At 40.9% G+C, this 18,015-nt stretch overlaps 1 protein-coding gene across 1 annotated transcript; it reads left to right on the top strand.

Annotated features, from left to right (window-relative positions):
* Positions 1-5,720: 5,720 nt before the first annotated feature.
* Positions 5,721-6,689, top strand: LOC143400227 (olfactory receptor 2G6). The gene has a single exon (XM_076857532.1). It carries the CDS (start codon positions 5,721-5,723, stop codon positions 6,687-6,689), a length of 969 nt encoding a protein of 322 aa, XP_076713647.1.
* The last annotated feature ends 11,326 nt before the right edge of the window (positions 6,690-18,015 follow it).

Below are 18,015 nucleotides of genomic sequence, written 5' to 3'. Positions count from 1 at the left end.
GTAGAAGTGGACCTCAACAAGAATGGAGTGCATGGGGATAGATCTGTAACAGGATTACACGTGGATGCATCCACATGAGTGACACCAGTGGCAGAAATTACATGCACATTTGTGGACAATAATAAAGATGTATTTTTTCCCATTGGCACTTTTTTTCCCTTAACCTGAAAATTGTAAAAATGTCTATTATTTGGAGCAACAATTCATCCAAAGAATAAGTAGAGTTTGAGAGAGAGAAATGATCCAATGTGCAGCAGGCAGTCGAGTCTTGGCTACGATATGGGAAAAACAAACTGGTGTTGAAATCCTTGTCTTGTATAAAAGTGAAAGCTTACTTTTTGCTCTCCTTACACGATCAGTGTAAGTTGGCTGTGGCTCTTCAATTCTCTGAAGTTCAAGTTATGCAAGTGTAAAATGAAGATCTGAATCTATGGTGTCTCCTGCTCCTTGATCTCCCACCCACCTTTGAAGGAAAATTCTAGGCATTTGTTTATTTCTATTACTAATAATCATGACATAAGTAATAATAGTGATAAGTACACAGAAATTCCATGAAGATACATTGACTTTAGGGGCTGGGGTTGTGGCTCAGTGGTCGAGCGCTCACCTAGCACATGCAGGCACTGGGCTCGATCCTCAGCACCACATAAAAATAAATAAATAAAATAAAGGTATTGTGTCTAAGTACAACTAAAAGAAAATATTTAAAAACAACAACAACAAGGTAGCTGGGTGCAGTGGTGCATGTCTGTAATCCTATGGGCTTGGGAGACTGAGATAGGAGAATTGCAAGTTCAAACCCAGCCTCAGTCTCAGTAACTATGAGGCACTAAGCAACTCAGTGAGACCCATCTCTAAATACAATACGAAATAGAGCTGGGGATGTGGCTCAGTGGACGAGTGCCTCTGAGTTCAACCTCAGTACAAAAAAAAAAAAGAGATACATTGACTTTAAATTTAAAAAAGATTTCTGGGGCTTAGGTTGTGGCTCAGAAGTAGAGCGTTCACTTAGCATATATGAGGCACTGGGTTCCATCCTCAGCACCACATAAAAATAAAATAAAAATATTGTGTCCAACTATAACTAAAAAACATTAAAATAAAAAAAATTCTGGTCATTTGCACCTACTTGGAAAAATAATCTCATAATTCCAGATAAAATAACCCAATTTCTGAGCCAATATGAATTTTAATTCCCTTAAATATTTCCCTCTCTTCTAAACTATTTTTGTTTCCATATGGTATTTTTCTTTATATTTATCTTATTGTTTTCATTTATTGAATAAATCAATTCAGTTTTAACTTCCCATCTGAAAATTTTGTTGATGAATAAAAATATTTCTATTGAATATTAAAAATAAAACTCCCATTTTTAAAAATTTAAATGTACATGTTTTTGTACTTAGATTTCTGTTGTGATCATTGGTCAATTGGACTATAAGTCTCTATTCCCAAAAGCAGTCTTCCCAGGACCATAAAATCTCTATTGAGCCTCCCAAAGTTTAATTGGCGATTTGGGATGGTGGTCCCTATGGAGTTACCAATGTAAATAAAACATACCCTAAAAGTAAGCTCTTAACCCCCCTATAGGGAGGCCCTACTCTCAGAAACATTCATTATGTCGGAGTTGGTGAGCACAGCACATGCTTTTCTATGAATTTTACTTTCCTGATCTCCAAATACACAACTATCCAAAATAAGTAGGTCATATATCTGAACTCCTGCATAGGAGGAAAAGGGAGTCGTCTGTTCCTTTTCTCCTTCCATTAAATCTTCTATATTTTTTAGCATTTTACTTTTTTCCCTGTCTATATCATCTGAAATTTATCATTGGAATCAGAGAAATGTTTTCTAACCAGAAAGAAGAAGCTGGCATCATCCACATCAGGTATTCTAATGTGAATTTTGATAGATTGAAGTATGAATCTTAAATTCTGCATGTAAAGTGTTGACATTTTCTGTAAGATCAATTTAGATGTGTTAATGGATATTAACTGGCAAATTGGTTGCAAAATAAAAATTGCAGTGTCATTGAAATTTCTTGCTAACCCTAACCCATCTCCAATCCAGAAAGTCCATGCTCATGGTTATGTAGGTTAGTGAAGGGTAGAATTGCAGTCAGCTTTCCCAAATCTCAAGTAGATGGTATTACTGTGTAGGGTCATGTCAAGTAGATCAGATAAGATAATCCCTTATTATACAGAGCAGTCTTTGGCAAACACTGATATTGTAACTGACATGGTTTAGTTCTCATGGATGAGAGTTACTAGTTACATGTTGTCTAAATGCCTCAAAAGAAATACCTTTCAAACCACAGGGGTTTGTGCCTGTCCACATTACACTATAAAGATGACTTGGACTTTTTTCCAGACATTTCTTTGGTGTAGCAAAGTTTTGGCTTCACAGCAGTCTTTCACCATGCTCAGATGGTGTCTGTTCAGCTGAATTCTGGGCCTGGCTAAGGACAGTAGTTATCGGGTTAAAAACAATGGATGTGTGCTTCTCAGACATCTAGGTGCACAGCGCAGTGTTCTGCTCTAGGCATAGTGTGGTGCAATGGTCTCTAAAACTCCTTGCAGACTCCATATCTGTGGGACCAGAGCTCCAGTGAAGAAGTTAGTGAAATGTGACCCAAGGCTATGGGACAGGCAGAGAGAATGCTGTTGGCATCAGAAAGCTTGTTCCTCTTCTGAATTTAATTGTTATCTTGACCTTCTTAGACCACAATGCTAATTCTGAAGCTAACTGGCTAGAGTTCAAACAATCTTTGACAAACCTGTAGTTAAGACCCATGGACAGAAATACCACAGCTGCCCAGAATCCTTCCCACCTCTCTTGCCCCATAATCACCACTCGTCAGAACTCTTCACGGAGCCCCAGATGACGAACAGCAAGCTCAAGGGTCTAGCAGCTCTGAAGGCTGGAACAGGAAAATAAAGGGTTGGGGACGAGTAAGAAGTAGAATGGTCAACTTTGCTTATGAAAACCTGACTCTGAGAAAATGACATGGCTTGACAGCATGAGATGGGTAGTAATCAGAATGTTCAGTTTGAGAAATTCTTTTAAAAACAAAGTTGAAAATATTTGCATCTGAAGGACTAATAGAAGAAAATGCAAAAAAAAAAAAAAAGAAAATGCCAACATGATGTGAAATAATTCTCTATTTACAAAAACATAAGCATATACACAAAATAAAACATATACACCCATGTATTCAAAAGTTTGATAGAACCTCACATATCTTTAGTATTTGAAATATCTCAGTATTTTGCCATTTCATAAATACTGAGTGGCTAATAATAAGTGTATATTGTTTGTCTCCCTATCTTCTCTCAAGCTAAGGAAAGACATTCAGTGTGTGTATGTGCGTATGTGTGTGTATGTGTGTGTGTGTGTGTGTGTGTGTGTGTGTGTGTGTGTATGTGTAGAAGATGACTGACAACTGTTTACTCCCTATTCCTAGCCATGACTTAATGTTATTTGAAGGAATTACCTTTGATCAATTTTTAGTGATGTAGAAAAAAATGTATCATACATATTTCTTAAAATTTATAACTAATTACTCTTAAGACATTTAAAAGAAAAATCTGTCAGCATGAAACTAGTTATCATGGGTGAATGTAGTACCACTTATTTAGGCCTTACTAATACTTTCAATATGAGTAGATTTTATTTTAAAAGTAACATTGACATGTTCTCTTTTCACTCTCTTTCTAGCAGTACATATTTGGAGTCCTTAATGATTATCCTTGACTCAATCCTTTCCTCCCCCCAAAATGACCAAATACACTTAAGGAATAATATTTTTGAGCCTCTACTCTGAGGTTGGAACAGTGGTCGTCTTTCAAGAGACACTATTGGGAAAATAGGTAAAATATCTCATTTTATGAATCTTACTTTCTGTTCTCAGAGATAATGAACAAATAAATGTAAAAAATACTGTGGGGATTGTTAATATTGTATAGAAGAAGAATAAAGTAGGGTGAGGAACAGAGCACTATTTCATAATCACCGGTAATAGAAATTTTCTCAGATAACCGAGCAGCAGAGACAAGACCTAGATCAGCGGAAGACATTGGTCACATTGTGTCACAAGTAGAGAGGCAGTGTTGGTCACCTTATGCCTTTAGCAGGTATGTAAAGCCCTTTGATGTTTAATGAAATGTCCAGTAAGTTTGGGGTCTCTCACATTTTGTGTTATATTTTCTTCCTATTTTAAAAAGTCTTTCACTATGTGGTCTACTATCAATGCTTTTAAACTTAATAAGGCATTTGTATTTGCATTATTTTCCTTATAACTATACCTTTATAAAGTCATTTTGTGAAGACCAACTTACCTACGGTCTTCTTATGGATACAAGGCCTGTTGGCTCCCCAACATAAGGAGGAAGAAAGCAGCTTCTGGAACGCTCCACTCTGCTCCTCTTTTTATCATTCAATTTTGGTCAATATTTCTTAGTGTTTATTACCATCTCCCTAAATATGCCTCCTATTCCACTACTTGATCTATCAACTTTAAATAGCATCCTTTGGCAGTTGAATTCTAATAGTTCTCTGTATCAGCAACACTAGCAATGAATGAACAAAATGTTTTTAGGAACTTTTTTTATTTTCCCCTAAATGTTCCCTGCTCAAATAAAGACTGTTTTTATATGATTTCTTGACCACAGAGGGAGTTTGGATCATTTTGTTTCAACATGGCCATGAGAAAAAAAAAAAAAAAAAAAAGACTTCAATTCCATAGCTTCTGACTTCGGAGAAATCTTCACTTAGTTTCATAAATAAGGTAGTATCCCATGAAGTTTTATGATGATCTCTCTCCATATCATCATTTTCTATTATATACCTCCCTGATACACATATTCCTACCTATCTCTACAAGTTCTCCAAGTGCAGTGAAGTACTCAGAGTTGAAGTGTAAGACGCCTACATGGGTCACATTGATCATCTTCATCCCTGATACAGACACACACAACCAACGTATCTGCTATGCATCTTTGAGAAGCTCAGGGGGTAGGGCAAGGGTCATCACCAGCCACACACAGAGCATTTTCTCACTGGAACCCACATTTTCTATGTGGACAAACACATGTGATGAAAACTGTGCTTCTGATGCCAGTTGGCTAAAAGTGGTTGTGTATATAATTTTTCTTAGTCTTCTATTTTATCCGTGTTTCTTGTTAATTTTGATTTTGTTTTTACACATAGTTTTACATAGATGTTACAGATTTGCAACAATATACACACAGTTTTCATTTTACACATTCTGCATTTTAATTTGATTTGCTATTTGACAATAATCACTTTTATTATTAGCTTTTGAAAGTTGCTCAAGTTTCATATGCCCATAGAATAAAACATTTGTATAAAAAGAACACTGGGTCACTTTCTTCATAGATGTATAACTTTAAGGCACAAATGTATTGTGTAAAATAGGCAGAACACAAAAATAAGCAAAGGAAATGAATATATGCAAATGAACATAAATAAAACAAATATTAAATTTGTTGCTTGGGTCAGATCTTATTGAAGGAAAAAAGGAGCAAAGCATTTCCTGCAGATGGGCAAGTTTGGAGGAGAGGGCTACAGGTCTATATGACAGATCCAGGGGCAACATCAGGGACATAGTCACGCTGCAAAAAACCTGGGTCACCAAGGCTGACCACATTGCCTTCTTTCTCCAGGACATTAGTCATTTTGTGAAGGAAAGCTGCAGGGAAATGGAGGACACCAACAGCAGCACAGAAAAGGGATTTCTTCTCTTGGGATTTTCAGATCAGCCCCGGCTGGAGAGGCTCCTCTTTGTTATCATTTTGCACTTTTACATATTGAACCTTCTGGGGAATGCTGCCATCATACTAGTGTCCTGCCTGGACCCCAGACTGCACACCCCAATGTACTTTTTCCTCAGCAACCTCTCTTGTGTGGACATCTGCTTCACCACCAGCGTGGCCCCACAGCTGCTGGTTACCATGAACAGGAGCGACAAGACCGTGAGCTATGCTGGGTGTGTGGCCCAGCTCTATGTGGCCATGGGGTTGGGTTCATCTGAGTGTATCCTCCTGGCGGTCATGGCTTACGATCGTTATGCTGCTGTCTGCCGGCCACTGCACTACACAGCCATCATGCATCCGAAGCTCTGCGCATCCCTGGCCAGCACAGCATGGCTCAGTGGCCTCGTGACCTCCCTGATTCAGTGCTCCCTCACTCTGCAACTGCCCCTTTGTGGTCATCGCAAGCTGGACCACATTTTCTGTGAGGTGCCTGTGCTGATCACACTGGCCTGTGTGGACACGACATTCAATGAGGCAGAACTCTTTGTGGCCAGTGTAATCTTTCTAATTGTCCCTGTGTCCCTCATCCTAGTCTCCTATGGCTTCATAACTCAAGCAGTGCTCAGAATCAAATCAGCTGCTGGACGCAGAAAAGCCTTTGGCACCTGCTCGTCACACCTGGTTGTCGTCGTCATCTTCTATGGCACCATCATATTCATGTACCTTCAACCAGCCAGAAGTGGCTCCAAGAACCAGGGGAAGTTCGTCTCTCTTTTCTACACCATAGTCACTCCGCTTTTAAACCCCATTATTTACACTCTGAGAAACAAAGATGTCAAAGGAGCGTTGAGGACCATGGTAACGGGAAGGCGTCGGGGTCAGGACGGTCATGGCCGTAGTTGTAACCTCAGATAGCAAGGATGAGCTCACAGGTGGCCTGTTTTCAGTTTGCTCCTCCTGTCCAGAGAACAGGGACCTGAGAAGAGGCTCAAGTGCTGAAGGCACAGTGACATTTTCCATTCTTATGTACCCCAGGATTCTGGGCTCTACCTTTAGAAAACCCTACACTCTTTCCAACCATATCATCAACTGTCATGTTCTCGTTCTTTCTTTTCTAAGTTTTTGTCAGTACATGGTAACTGCTTAAGAGTAGAATTCACTGGGAAACATTCTCATGTGCAGATTACAATTGGATCAGTACCCACTATTTCTACCTAGCATTCTGTTCCACCTGAAAACTTCTATTTATTCTAAAGAATATGTTACCCACACTTTCCAGGTTTTCTGACACACCATACTTCATATTACCTGAGAAAAATTTGTTTCAAAACACATATTTCCCTCGCACGTAGAAATTGTTCATTTTCACAGGCATTGTTTGTACATGCACACACACAAAGAGGTCATGGAATATGTACAATATACTGTGAAATAACATGTGGCCATTTTCTGACAACCCAACAGTTTAAACCTGAGAATACTGTGTCCTGATGTACTGGCTTATTTGTAACACAAGAAAACCGACTGTAATTCAGAGTTGATACCTTGATTCCATGAAACTTTGGGATACAAAAAATGACGTTTTATTAAAGGAGCAAAGAAGCAAGCTTTCTTATTGAGATGGTGCAGTCATGTATTATTTGGATAAAATCTACTTTTTGTTGAAGAGGCTGAACCAAAGTGCCATATACAAAACCCCAAGAGTTATAGTGTATTCACAATTTATGAAGTCTACCATGAAGTAATTGCTTCCAGCCTGAACTTCTGAAGAAGAAAAAATTTATTATGTATTTTATTTTTTTTTAAATTTTGAAATGTGAAGACTATACATAGGTTCATGTCAATGTTCATAGTTTCATATTTGGTTCCCAAAAGTGAAAGTCATATTCAGAAGCAACTGAATGATAAATATAATCTTATATTTTACTAAACTCTTAATTCTTTTTTTATTAGTTGCTCATAACAATAAATGATCTTGACATATCATTCATTTGAATCAAATAGGGTATAATTTCTTATTTTTCCAAGTATACAGGTTGCAGAATCATATTGGTTACACGGCCACTTATTTTTTTAATATTTATTTTTTAGTTGGACACAATACCTTTATTTTATTTATTTATTTTTATGTCGTGCTGAAGATTGAATCCAGGGCTTCACACGTTCTAGGCAAGTGCTCTACCCACTGAGCCACAACCCCAGCCCCCTAAACTCTTAATTCTTGATTCAGTTTTTTTCTTTCTCTCCATTTGTACCTCTATCTCTGTCTCCCCAAAAGAGATTGAATTTTATCAATTTATCAAAATCAAGAATTTTCAGACACTTGTGCAATTACCAAGAAAAAGTTAATTGCCTTATATAGTCAGTTCTACATTATCTTCTCATTATGATTCTCACAAGGGAAAAATCATGGAAAAACAATGAAAAGATTGAAAACAGGAACAGGATTGGAGGGGACTTTCAAATGGTTTATACTTATGACAACCTAAAAGATCATTGGAGCTGATTTAAAATCTGTGCTTATACCAGAACTTCACAGACTCTACAAATGTTAGGATATGATTTGACGTTTCTCCACCACCAAACCCTGGAGTTCAAGCAAAATGCCCACAGATAAGAAAGAAAGGACATCAGAAGTGTTTTAAACAATGAGTCAAGGTTAAAGAGAACAAGATGCACTCTTCAGACTGGTGGGAGTGGGTGTGGGTGCAGGAAGGTGCAAATGTTTCCCAAGTCACTTGGGAATAAGGTGATTTTAATATTTAAAAAAATAATGTTTTAATGTCCAATACATTTGGACATTATAAATTAAGAGTTTAGGGAGCTGGGGTTGTGGCTCAGTGGTACAGCACTCACCCAGAACATGTAAGGCCCTGAGTTCAATGTTCAGCACCACATAAAAAAAAATAAAATAAAGGTATTGTGTCCAACAATAATTCCTTCAACACAAGAAGAAAAAGATAATCCAATTCTCAAGTGGACAAATGGGTAAATGGCTTAAATGGTTTTTCAACACACAAGATAAACAATGAGAGTAAGCAAAGGGAAATACTTAATGTCAGTAGTCATTAAGGAAATGCAGACCAGAACCACAATGAGATACTGGTCCATGCGTTCTAGGATATATATGTCTGGAAAATGAACACTGGTGAAGATGTGGATCAATGGAAATAATCCCCCATCCATCATCCCTGGAGGGAATGGAAAATGATGTGGCCACTGCACAGAACAGTGTGCAGTTCACTCAAAATGCTCATCCTAGAATCATCCTATCACCTAGCATTTCTATTCCTGGGTGTATACACACACAAAAAAAATTGAAAACTGGTTCCCAAACAGATTATTGTTTGGACACCAATGTCTGCTGAAACATTAGTTACAAAAGTCAATAGGTAGAAACAATTTGGGATATTAAAAAGTTTGGAAATAATCTGAGTATGGTGGTGCATGACTAATCCTAGTGACTCCAGAAGTTTAGGTAGGAGGTTGCATGTTCCAGGCCAGTCTGGTTTACTTACCAAGACCTTGCTCAAAAGACAAAAAGTCTGGTAATGTAGCTCAGTGATAGAATGCCCTTCAGCTCAGACCCCTGTGTTGCAAGATAATAATAATAATAATAATTACTATTATTATTATTGATATTGGAAACAGTGGTGGTAATGGTTTAAATGTTATAGTAAGAAATGACATTAAATGTTCATTTAAAAAGGTTACAATCAGATTTAATAAAAATTACAAAAATTGAAGTAATATCAGTACCCTATCCATTAAGGTTCTGGTTAAAATCATATGGACCTGTTAATATTGAATTCAGTGGGGGAGCAGATGCAGAAGCTGGGCTGAAGCACACTGTGTTGTCATAAAGGAGGTTCCAAGCCCAGAGCTGTGCTCCCTGAATTTCTCTGTTCCTTGACTGGACCACTGACCCCACCAGGCTCCATCTCCTTGGCCTTGTAAAATCCCTAACACCCACTGTGATGACTGACCTTGTCAACTTGAGTGCCACCAGCTGTGCAGATACTTGGTCAACTGTCATTCTAGGTGTTTCCATGAGAGTGTTTTGGTTGAGGTTGTCAATTAAATGAGTAGAGTGAGCAAAACACACTGGCCTCCCTACTGTGAGTGAGCCTCCCCCGCAGCAAAAGCCTGGGTAGACTGACCCTGCTCTGGAGTGGAAAGAGAGTCCTCCCCACTGAGAGGGGCAGGTGTGCCAGCGCTGGTCTCCTCCTGTAGCTTGTGTCTACCATCTGAAGCATGCTGTGGCAAGAGCTTAGCTCCAGAGGGCCTGGGCAGCATTTCCCCATGACCTTGTTGCCAACAAGACCTCTCTCTTAGGCTGGCTCTGCTCCCTGACCAGTTTTATTCAGCAGATAGTCCAGATTTCAGACACCCTTAATTCCTGGGGTCTCCTCTGCAGCTGAAGTGTCACTTTCTCAGCTTCATGCATCACCCTTGCAGGCACTTTATGCAAGAAGCCCCTCCCTGACACAAAGTGCTTGGCCTCCCAGGCCTTCTTGGAAATCTCCGGAGAAGCCTCTGTGACCCTGTAGCTCCACCATCCCACATTCCTGCCAAGCCAACATGACATGGATGATGCCCAAGTATGCTGTCAGCTCCAGGAGGAGCTGGTCACTCTCAGACCACGGCTGCAGTGGCATGGGTGTCTAAATGGCAAGGATGGTTAAGGCAATACTGGGGAAACAATTCTCGAAGTACCTTGATGTAAGCAAGGATCCCCAGTCTGTTGCTAAGGCAATTTCTTTCAAACTAGTGTAGAGGATTACACCCTTGAGCCTGAGAGGATTCCTGGGATGCCTCAAGGCACCTTTCCTATTGTCACTGTGCTCAGTAAGAATCTTCCATTAAACAGCTATAATCTCTTCAGCAACCAAACTTCCCTTGGTCCCAGTTTTGCATGTATTTATTTCACAGCCAAATTGCATGTTTTTCAAATTTTTTCTTTTTTTGCTTCCAGTTCTCACAATAAACTAGACTAAGTTTAAGCAATATCCATGCCACTGCCTGAATGCTGTGCTGCCTTTTTCTCTGGCCAGACATGGTGGTGCACACCTGTAATTCCAATGGCTCAGGATTGTGAGTTCAAAGCCAGCCTCAGCAACTCAGCAAGGCTCTAAGCAACTAAGACCCTGACTCTAAATAAAATACAGAAAGGGGGGGATAGTAGAGGATAGGAAAGGCAGCAGAATACAACAGACACCAGAATGGCAATATGTAAATCAATGGTTGTGCAACTGATGTGATTCTGCAATCTGTATATGGGGTAAAAATGGGAGCTCATATCCCACTTGAATCAAAGTGTGAAATATGATATATCAAGAACTATGTAATGTTTTGAACAACCTACAATAAAAATTAATTTAAAAAATAAAAAAATAATAAAAAATAATAAAATACAGAAAGGGCTTGAGATATGGCTCAGTGGTTAAGTGCCTTGGGGTTCAATCCCTGAACAAAATAAAACAAAAACAAAAACATTTTCTCCATCAGGTTAATGACTCCATCACCTTTAAATTCACCTACAAAAATTTCAGGACATGTACATAATATAGACAAATTTATTTGCCAGAATGTGACATTAATGACCTTGTGTTAGGCAACTTTTTATCATGTGACCAAAATACATGACAAAAACAAATTAGAGGAGCAAAGATTTATGATGGCTCATGGTTTTAGAGTTCTCAGTCCATAGTATTCCAGTTGCCCAGAATCAGTGTTCTGCAATGGTATCCAGAGCATCTGCTTCTGTAGGTAACAAAGGATAAGAAGGTAGTTAAGCAAATTGTCTATTTCAGTCTTTTGCACTATTCATCAAGAATAGGTGTGATCATTGACAGGTCTTACTGAGTGGCTGAGGCTGGCCTTGAATCTGAGATCCTCCTGCCTCAGTCTCCCAAGTCACTGAGTTTAGAGGTGTGTACCAGTAGTGCCCAGCTCTGGTACTTGCTGAACATCTACTTTCCTTCTAAAAGTGTATTATTTTCTTCCATTCTCAGTCACACCTACAGGATCAGACCCACCTACCAGGCACCACTCCGCTCCCAAAGAAACCCTCTGAATACACAGTCTTTAATGAACTTCCCTGATAGACAATATCTCATCCCGATTGGCTCTATTTGTTACCTGGGAATTGGGCTCGTCCTCTGTGGTAACATCAAAAGTACAACTGGAAGTGTGCAAGTGGTTTACTCCAAACCAAATTTAACCAACTAGTAAACAAGTAATAATCAATGAATGGAAAAAAATAATTTTATTGGTTAAGGTCATAGCAAAGTGGGATAAGTGAAAAGATGCCACATGGCTTAGAAACAACTTAATGTTACTAAGAGTTCACCTCCTTGAAATGCTAGTCATATAAGATTTCATAATTCTCCAAAACAGACTTCATAGCAATCAAGAGAAACTGCCTTGCCAAACACTGCAGGAAAGGCAAGTGTCTCATAATTGTCAAAGTCCCTTGAATAGCAGACTGTTGGCTTGTCCAATACAGTCATGGCCACAGAACATTTTGGTCAGAGATAGGCCCTTTTATTCCAAGGGTGTCTGTGGTAAAGGGATTCCTGTGCCTTTGTTGTGATGCTGGTGTAGACAAAGCCAAGGCATTACCACCTCCAGCGGGTAAAGCAACAGGTTGCGGAGGTTTGTAGCCTAGAAACCAAGTATCCACAGAGCCCAGGTGGAGGAGGGCCACTCCATCCAGGACCGTGTGAATACACTGTGCTGTGTGCAATGGTGGCAGCATTAAAGTTCACTTCTACACTGTATCTCTGTGTTAAGTGACATGTGATCCTACATAAAGGATTTCCAAATTTTAATACTCAAAATAGTATAGCATGAGCAGAGGGGTCCAAGATGTGGACCAAGAGAAAAAAAAATGCCCAGTGGGCTGACATTTACATTCAGACTTGATTAATGGCATTACAGGAAGCGAAACAAATTGCAACATATTTAAAACATTGGTCAAGGTCAACTGTATGTAATAGGGAGAATGCACTGAACTCCTGACGTTCCATGGACAAAATTTTCTGTATCAATAATGGGAGAAACATTTTCTCTAATTCTTTCCTCTAATAGCATTCTTGAGTCTAGGGTCTCAAATTACATTTGAAGTCACCCAAAAGAAAGGAGCAAATCTCAGTGCTGCTGCCTACACTCATGGGAAGAAAAAAGCTAGATAAGAATTTTCAATGATTGAAATAAAACTATATATACATATATATTTATACCCATACATGTATATGCTTGTGCTTTTTTGGAATCCACTTTTTACAGTCTCTTTAAAAACATTTCACCTTTTCACTCAGCTGTGAACATGTCACACTCAATTGTCAAGTAAGGCCATCCCACCAGCTGCAACATCCTCCCACCTGTTTCTGCTCCCCAACATGCTCCACGATCACCCTCCTAGGAGACCCTGGACCATGGCACAGGTGTTCACAGCACTGCAGGGGTGGGTGCTTCCCTTGGGAGAAGTTTCATTCCTCCACTAATCTGAAAAAACCCAGGGGGCAGAAATACTCTCTCTTCTCCTAGACACCAGCATTCCACTGAACAACATGCCTCTAAAGGATGGGCTGGGAGGAAGCCATGTCCCAAAGGGTAGCTGTCCAGATGAGGCCTATCCCAGGAGACTCCTCAGCCCCAGGGCCTCCAGCTGCTCCCACCCCTCAGGCTGTCCTCTAGGAGGAGCTGATGCCAGGCCTGAAATTCCCTGTACTATGCAGGACACAGGGCAGCCCTGGGAACCTTGTGGCAGACCCAGGAAAAGACAGGACAGTGACTGAGGACACAGGACCCTGTAGTTTTCAAAGGGAAGCTCAACCTAAGTCACTGTGCCTCTGCCTGGGAAAATATAGGAAGAGTGGGACAAGATTTTAGAAGTGGATTTCCAGGTCCTCGTTCTCTGCTTCCCTCTTATGGAAATGTTCACACATACTACTCAAATGTTTTAAAATGCACCACATATTACTCAATGAAAAGAAAAAACATGAGCGCTAAAATACTGAGTCCATGTGAATGCAACAGGAGCCACAAGATGATCCTGAGCACTTGAGGAAGGTGTGAGCAACTGGAGGGAATTTTGGGTTGTGCAGAGGGGAGTGAGGGGAGGGGGTGTGGGGATGGGAAGGACGGTGGAATAAGACGGACATTACTACCTTACATGATGGCACTACCGGTGTGACTCTGCCACCATGTTCAGCCGCTGGAAGAAGCTTTACTCCCTTCGTGTACAATGTGTCAAAAAGCATCCTACTCTCATGTATAACCAAATAGAACAAATAAAAAATACATAAATTGCCAGGCACAGTGGCCCATGCCTGTAATCCCATTGGCTTGGGAGGCTGAGGCAAGAGGATTGGGAGTTCAAAGGCAGCCTCAGAAAAAGCAAAGCACTAAGCAATTCAGTGAGACCCTGTCTCTAAATAAAAATACAGATAAGGCTGGGGATGTGGCTCCATGGTCAAGTGCCCAGAGTTCAATCACCAGTACCCATAAATAAGTAAGTTTTTTCACATTAGCAATGGCCAGGACCTGAGATTATAATTTTAACACATTCAAAGAAGCATTATAAAAATGACCAGGCATTCCAATGGAATCCAGAAGCATCCACTTCATTTTTCCTATCATCCCCTCTTTTATGATGTTTTGGTATTAGGATCTAGAATCCAAACATAAGCATTTCCATCAACACATGCACACCTGAACCCATAGTGATGCCCGTCACTACAGGAGCCACTTGGGGACATCCAGGAATCAGCAAGTTCTCTCCACTGTCCCAGGGGTCCTGGAGCCTTTAACCTTGTCTCTCCAGCCTCTCCTGATCAGCTCACATTGAAACAGCATTCTTCCCCGACTGGCTTTGCAGGACAGCAGATGCCAGGGAGTCCCATTTTGTAGTCAGCACTGAGTTGGCACTGTTGGATGTCCTGAATAGTCTATTCTGCTAGCTTTTCATAGTAATGGACTGAGATCCTCAACCCTGTAGATCCTGTGCCAATCCCAGCAGGTGTCTCTAGTCCCATGAGTACGGGAATAATGTGGAGGGCTCTCCTGTGTTTGGTGTGTACTGTGCCCCTGAGTTCAATCCTCAGTGTCCCCCCTCCCCCCAGTAAAGCCATACACGTGGTTTTACATATATCTGCTCACCAACACGTCTGTTCAGATTCCTAGAATGAAGAAGTGCTGATGAGGGTGGAGGAGGTCTGAATCGAGTTCTTTCACTGTGATCACTGGGTACTCTTCACTCCCTATCAGCGAATCTCCAAGCATACCTAGGATTGGGCAGCAGAGGCCTGTCTATGGTGAAGGGCTTTTACCTAATGTGGGTGACTTGTCAGCAACCATGTCCTTGACGCTCAGCAGGGATGGAATCTGGCATTAGCTCTCAGGAGCTGTTATGTACATGTTATTTTAATTAATGAATGATGCAGTGCTGGCTGCGGATTCAACCCAGGGATCCATACATGCCAGGCACACACTCTACCACTGAACCAGATCCCCAGTTCATACATATTTCTTTGAAAGTTCCTTGGTTTATTTAGATTTTTTTTCTGATCATACAATAAATATGTGATCTTTAAAGAAAATCTGGAAAACCAAACAGGATAATATTTTTTTTGTGTGTGATATAGACTTTCTTTTTCCATCAAAAATTGTAAATGTTTTCAAAGATAAAAGGCTTACTCTAGATGAGTACTGCAATGGAATCACTTTATGTGGTGAATTATGACCATATTCAAGGAGGAGCAAGACAACATTCTCAAAGGCAAAATGAGGTTTAGCAAAGTTGCTTAGAAATGATGACCCAATCCTTTGGCTATAAAAGGAAAAATAACAGTGCTACCATCAGTCCAAGGTGTGCAAGCAGTGGCTGGGCAAATGTCACACACACACACACACACAGAGCAGCCTTTGTGCCAGGTTGTGGTCCTGACAGTCTCTCGTTGACAGTTATTATCAGACATAAGTGCATGGGATTCCTTCTTTCATAGCCTCCTAACGTTGTTTATTTTTGCAGGGGTTGAGACAAGTGACTCCATCTTAAGCAGACAGCATTCCTACCTCCGCCTTTGATGAAGATCTTTCTGTAAGATCCTTGTCATTCAGCCGTGTTGTCTCTGGTTCTGGTTGTCTCCCAGTGCCAGGATGGACCTGCCCAGTGGTTGGTCTGGTCCTGTTTCAGAGACAAGTGACTGTCAACTAGGACTCAGTGTCTAGATCCAAGCCACACCGGCACAGCAAGAGGCCTGGAAGGAGTGGCTCAGGCTGCTTTCCTGGAGACCAAGGTTGCATTCAGTCTTATCTCTCTGATGGACACTGGTGAGAAACTGAAGGAACCTGGCTAGCATTATGCTGCTAGCAGCTGAACTTCTGCAGAAGTTTGGTAGAAAATAGGTACAAAGTTTTTAAAGAAAAAATATAGAATAAAAACAAAAGGAGGATAACAGTTCAGTTAGTGCAGTTGTTCTGATTCAAGGCAACCCAGGGGACAAAGTGAGACTTGTGTAGCTATATTAGAGGGGATGAGAAAAATTTCAGATCCAGGCAAATCTATACACATGTATTATAAATTTGAAAACAATGAATACTGCCACTAACCACAATGGGTGTTGTAGTTTTTCTTTGGAAATAACTTTCTCTATACCATCAAGCCAGTATACACAAAATATTCAGAGAAAAACCCAATTTGTTTGCAAAATTAGTTTTATCAAGTTTTACCAGATCATTTGCATAGAAGCTTGAAAAATATTTACATATCAGATTGGTCGTGAAAAAACTATTTATAGACTAAAGAGCTATATACCATGACAGATTTTAGACTTGTCCTCAGTATCTATAAGTAATTTAAATGACATCCCATTGAAAGTTTTGGTAAAACATTCTTTTCAATATCATCTTGTTACAAAGAAGAGATTCTCTTGTAAGTAACTGCATTGCCAAAAAAAAAAAAAAATACTTTTGCATTTTATTTTTTAATTTTGGGGCTTTCAAGTATGGTGGAAAAGTATGTTTCCACTTTTGTTCACAATCATAGCTGCTGTGTTGGATGCTATCATAAAATGCCCAACGCAGGCTAACTTTATAGGAAAAAAAAGGTTTGTTCAGGTCAGTTTTTCAAGTCCAGAGGCAAGGCTCTGGCATTGCTGAGTTCTTGTCAGGGCTCTTGGCTGCAGAACATCACAGTGGCTGGTGATGGTGGGACCACATGTGGAGCAAGAGCTTAGCTCACAGACAGAAAGTGAGACAGGGTGGAGCCCCATCAACCTTAATACCAACCTCTCAGGAGAACTCATGCAGGCATCAGTGACCTGACAGCCTTCTGAGGACAGCAACCCAGGGACCTGTGGCCACCCATGGGAACCATCTCTTACAAATCCCAGCAATACCCACACTGCTGCACTGAACAGCAAGCCTCATCAGCATGTGAGCTTTGGGGGATGCACTTGAACATACCCAAGCTATTACTCTCTGTCCTTCACCCTGCAAGTCTCATGTCTGTGTCACAATTTCAAAAGTACAAGTCCAACATCTCCAGTAAGAATGAATGAATACTGCTTCAGGTGTGAGCCCCCTTTAAAAAATCATCCCACACTTCCAAAGTACAGGGGACAGGACAACCAGTCCTACTACAAAGGGAGAAGCAGAGCAGCAGAGGGGAGCAATCAGCTCCATGCAAAACCCAGCAGGGAGGAATTCAACCCAAATTCTTCTTGTCTAGCCTCCTGTGCACACTGTGGGGTTCACCCTCCCAAGGCCTGGGCAGCTCCGTTCCTGTGGCTTTCTTGGTCCTTGGCTGCTAGCAAGGCTGCATGCTAATGCCAGTAGCTTTTCTACCCTACGAAATCCAGTTGGTGGGGTGTTGATTTTCCTGAGGACCTCTCTGCACCTCCACACCCACAGCTCCAGGAGGAACTTCCCATCAGGGGCTCCCTGCAGCAAACTTTCAATGTAAGTCAAGCAGCAGCTGCCCTAAGGGCTCTGCACTCTGAACCTGCAAGCTCCGTGCTGTGAGTGCCCAGGTGTGCCCCTCGCACAGCATGCACCTGGTCTGCTTAGGAGACCTGCAGCTGTGTGGCACCACCGAGCAGTGCACTGAGATCAGGGCCCCCAGTGCAGAGGTGACCCCGAGTAAGGAGCCTGTGGAAGGTGCCTCTGGGCTGTGACTGGAGGGGTGAGGTGGCATCAGACTTCCGAGGCTCCCTGAAGGCCAGTTCCTCCTTGT

Source organism: Callospermophilus lateralis, chromosome 5 (assembly GCF_048772815.1).
Source record: "Callospermophilus lateralis isolate mCalLat2 chromosome 5, mCalLat2.hap1, whole genome shotgun sequence".
In the NCBI taxonomy this organism is placed as follows: Eukaryota; Metazoa; Chordata; class Mammalia; order Rodentia; family Sciuridae; genus Callospermophilus; species Callospermophilus lateralis.
Note: the sequence above shows the minus strand (reverse complement) of the source record. Positions and strands in the feature narration are given on the sequence as shown.

What these genes read in the sequence shown, in the direction of transcription:
- LOC143400227 (XM_076857532.1), top strand. Translation starts at nt 5,721, where the DNA reads ATGGAGGACACCAACAGCAGCACAGAAAAGGGATTTCTTCTCTTGGGA.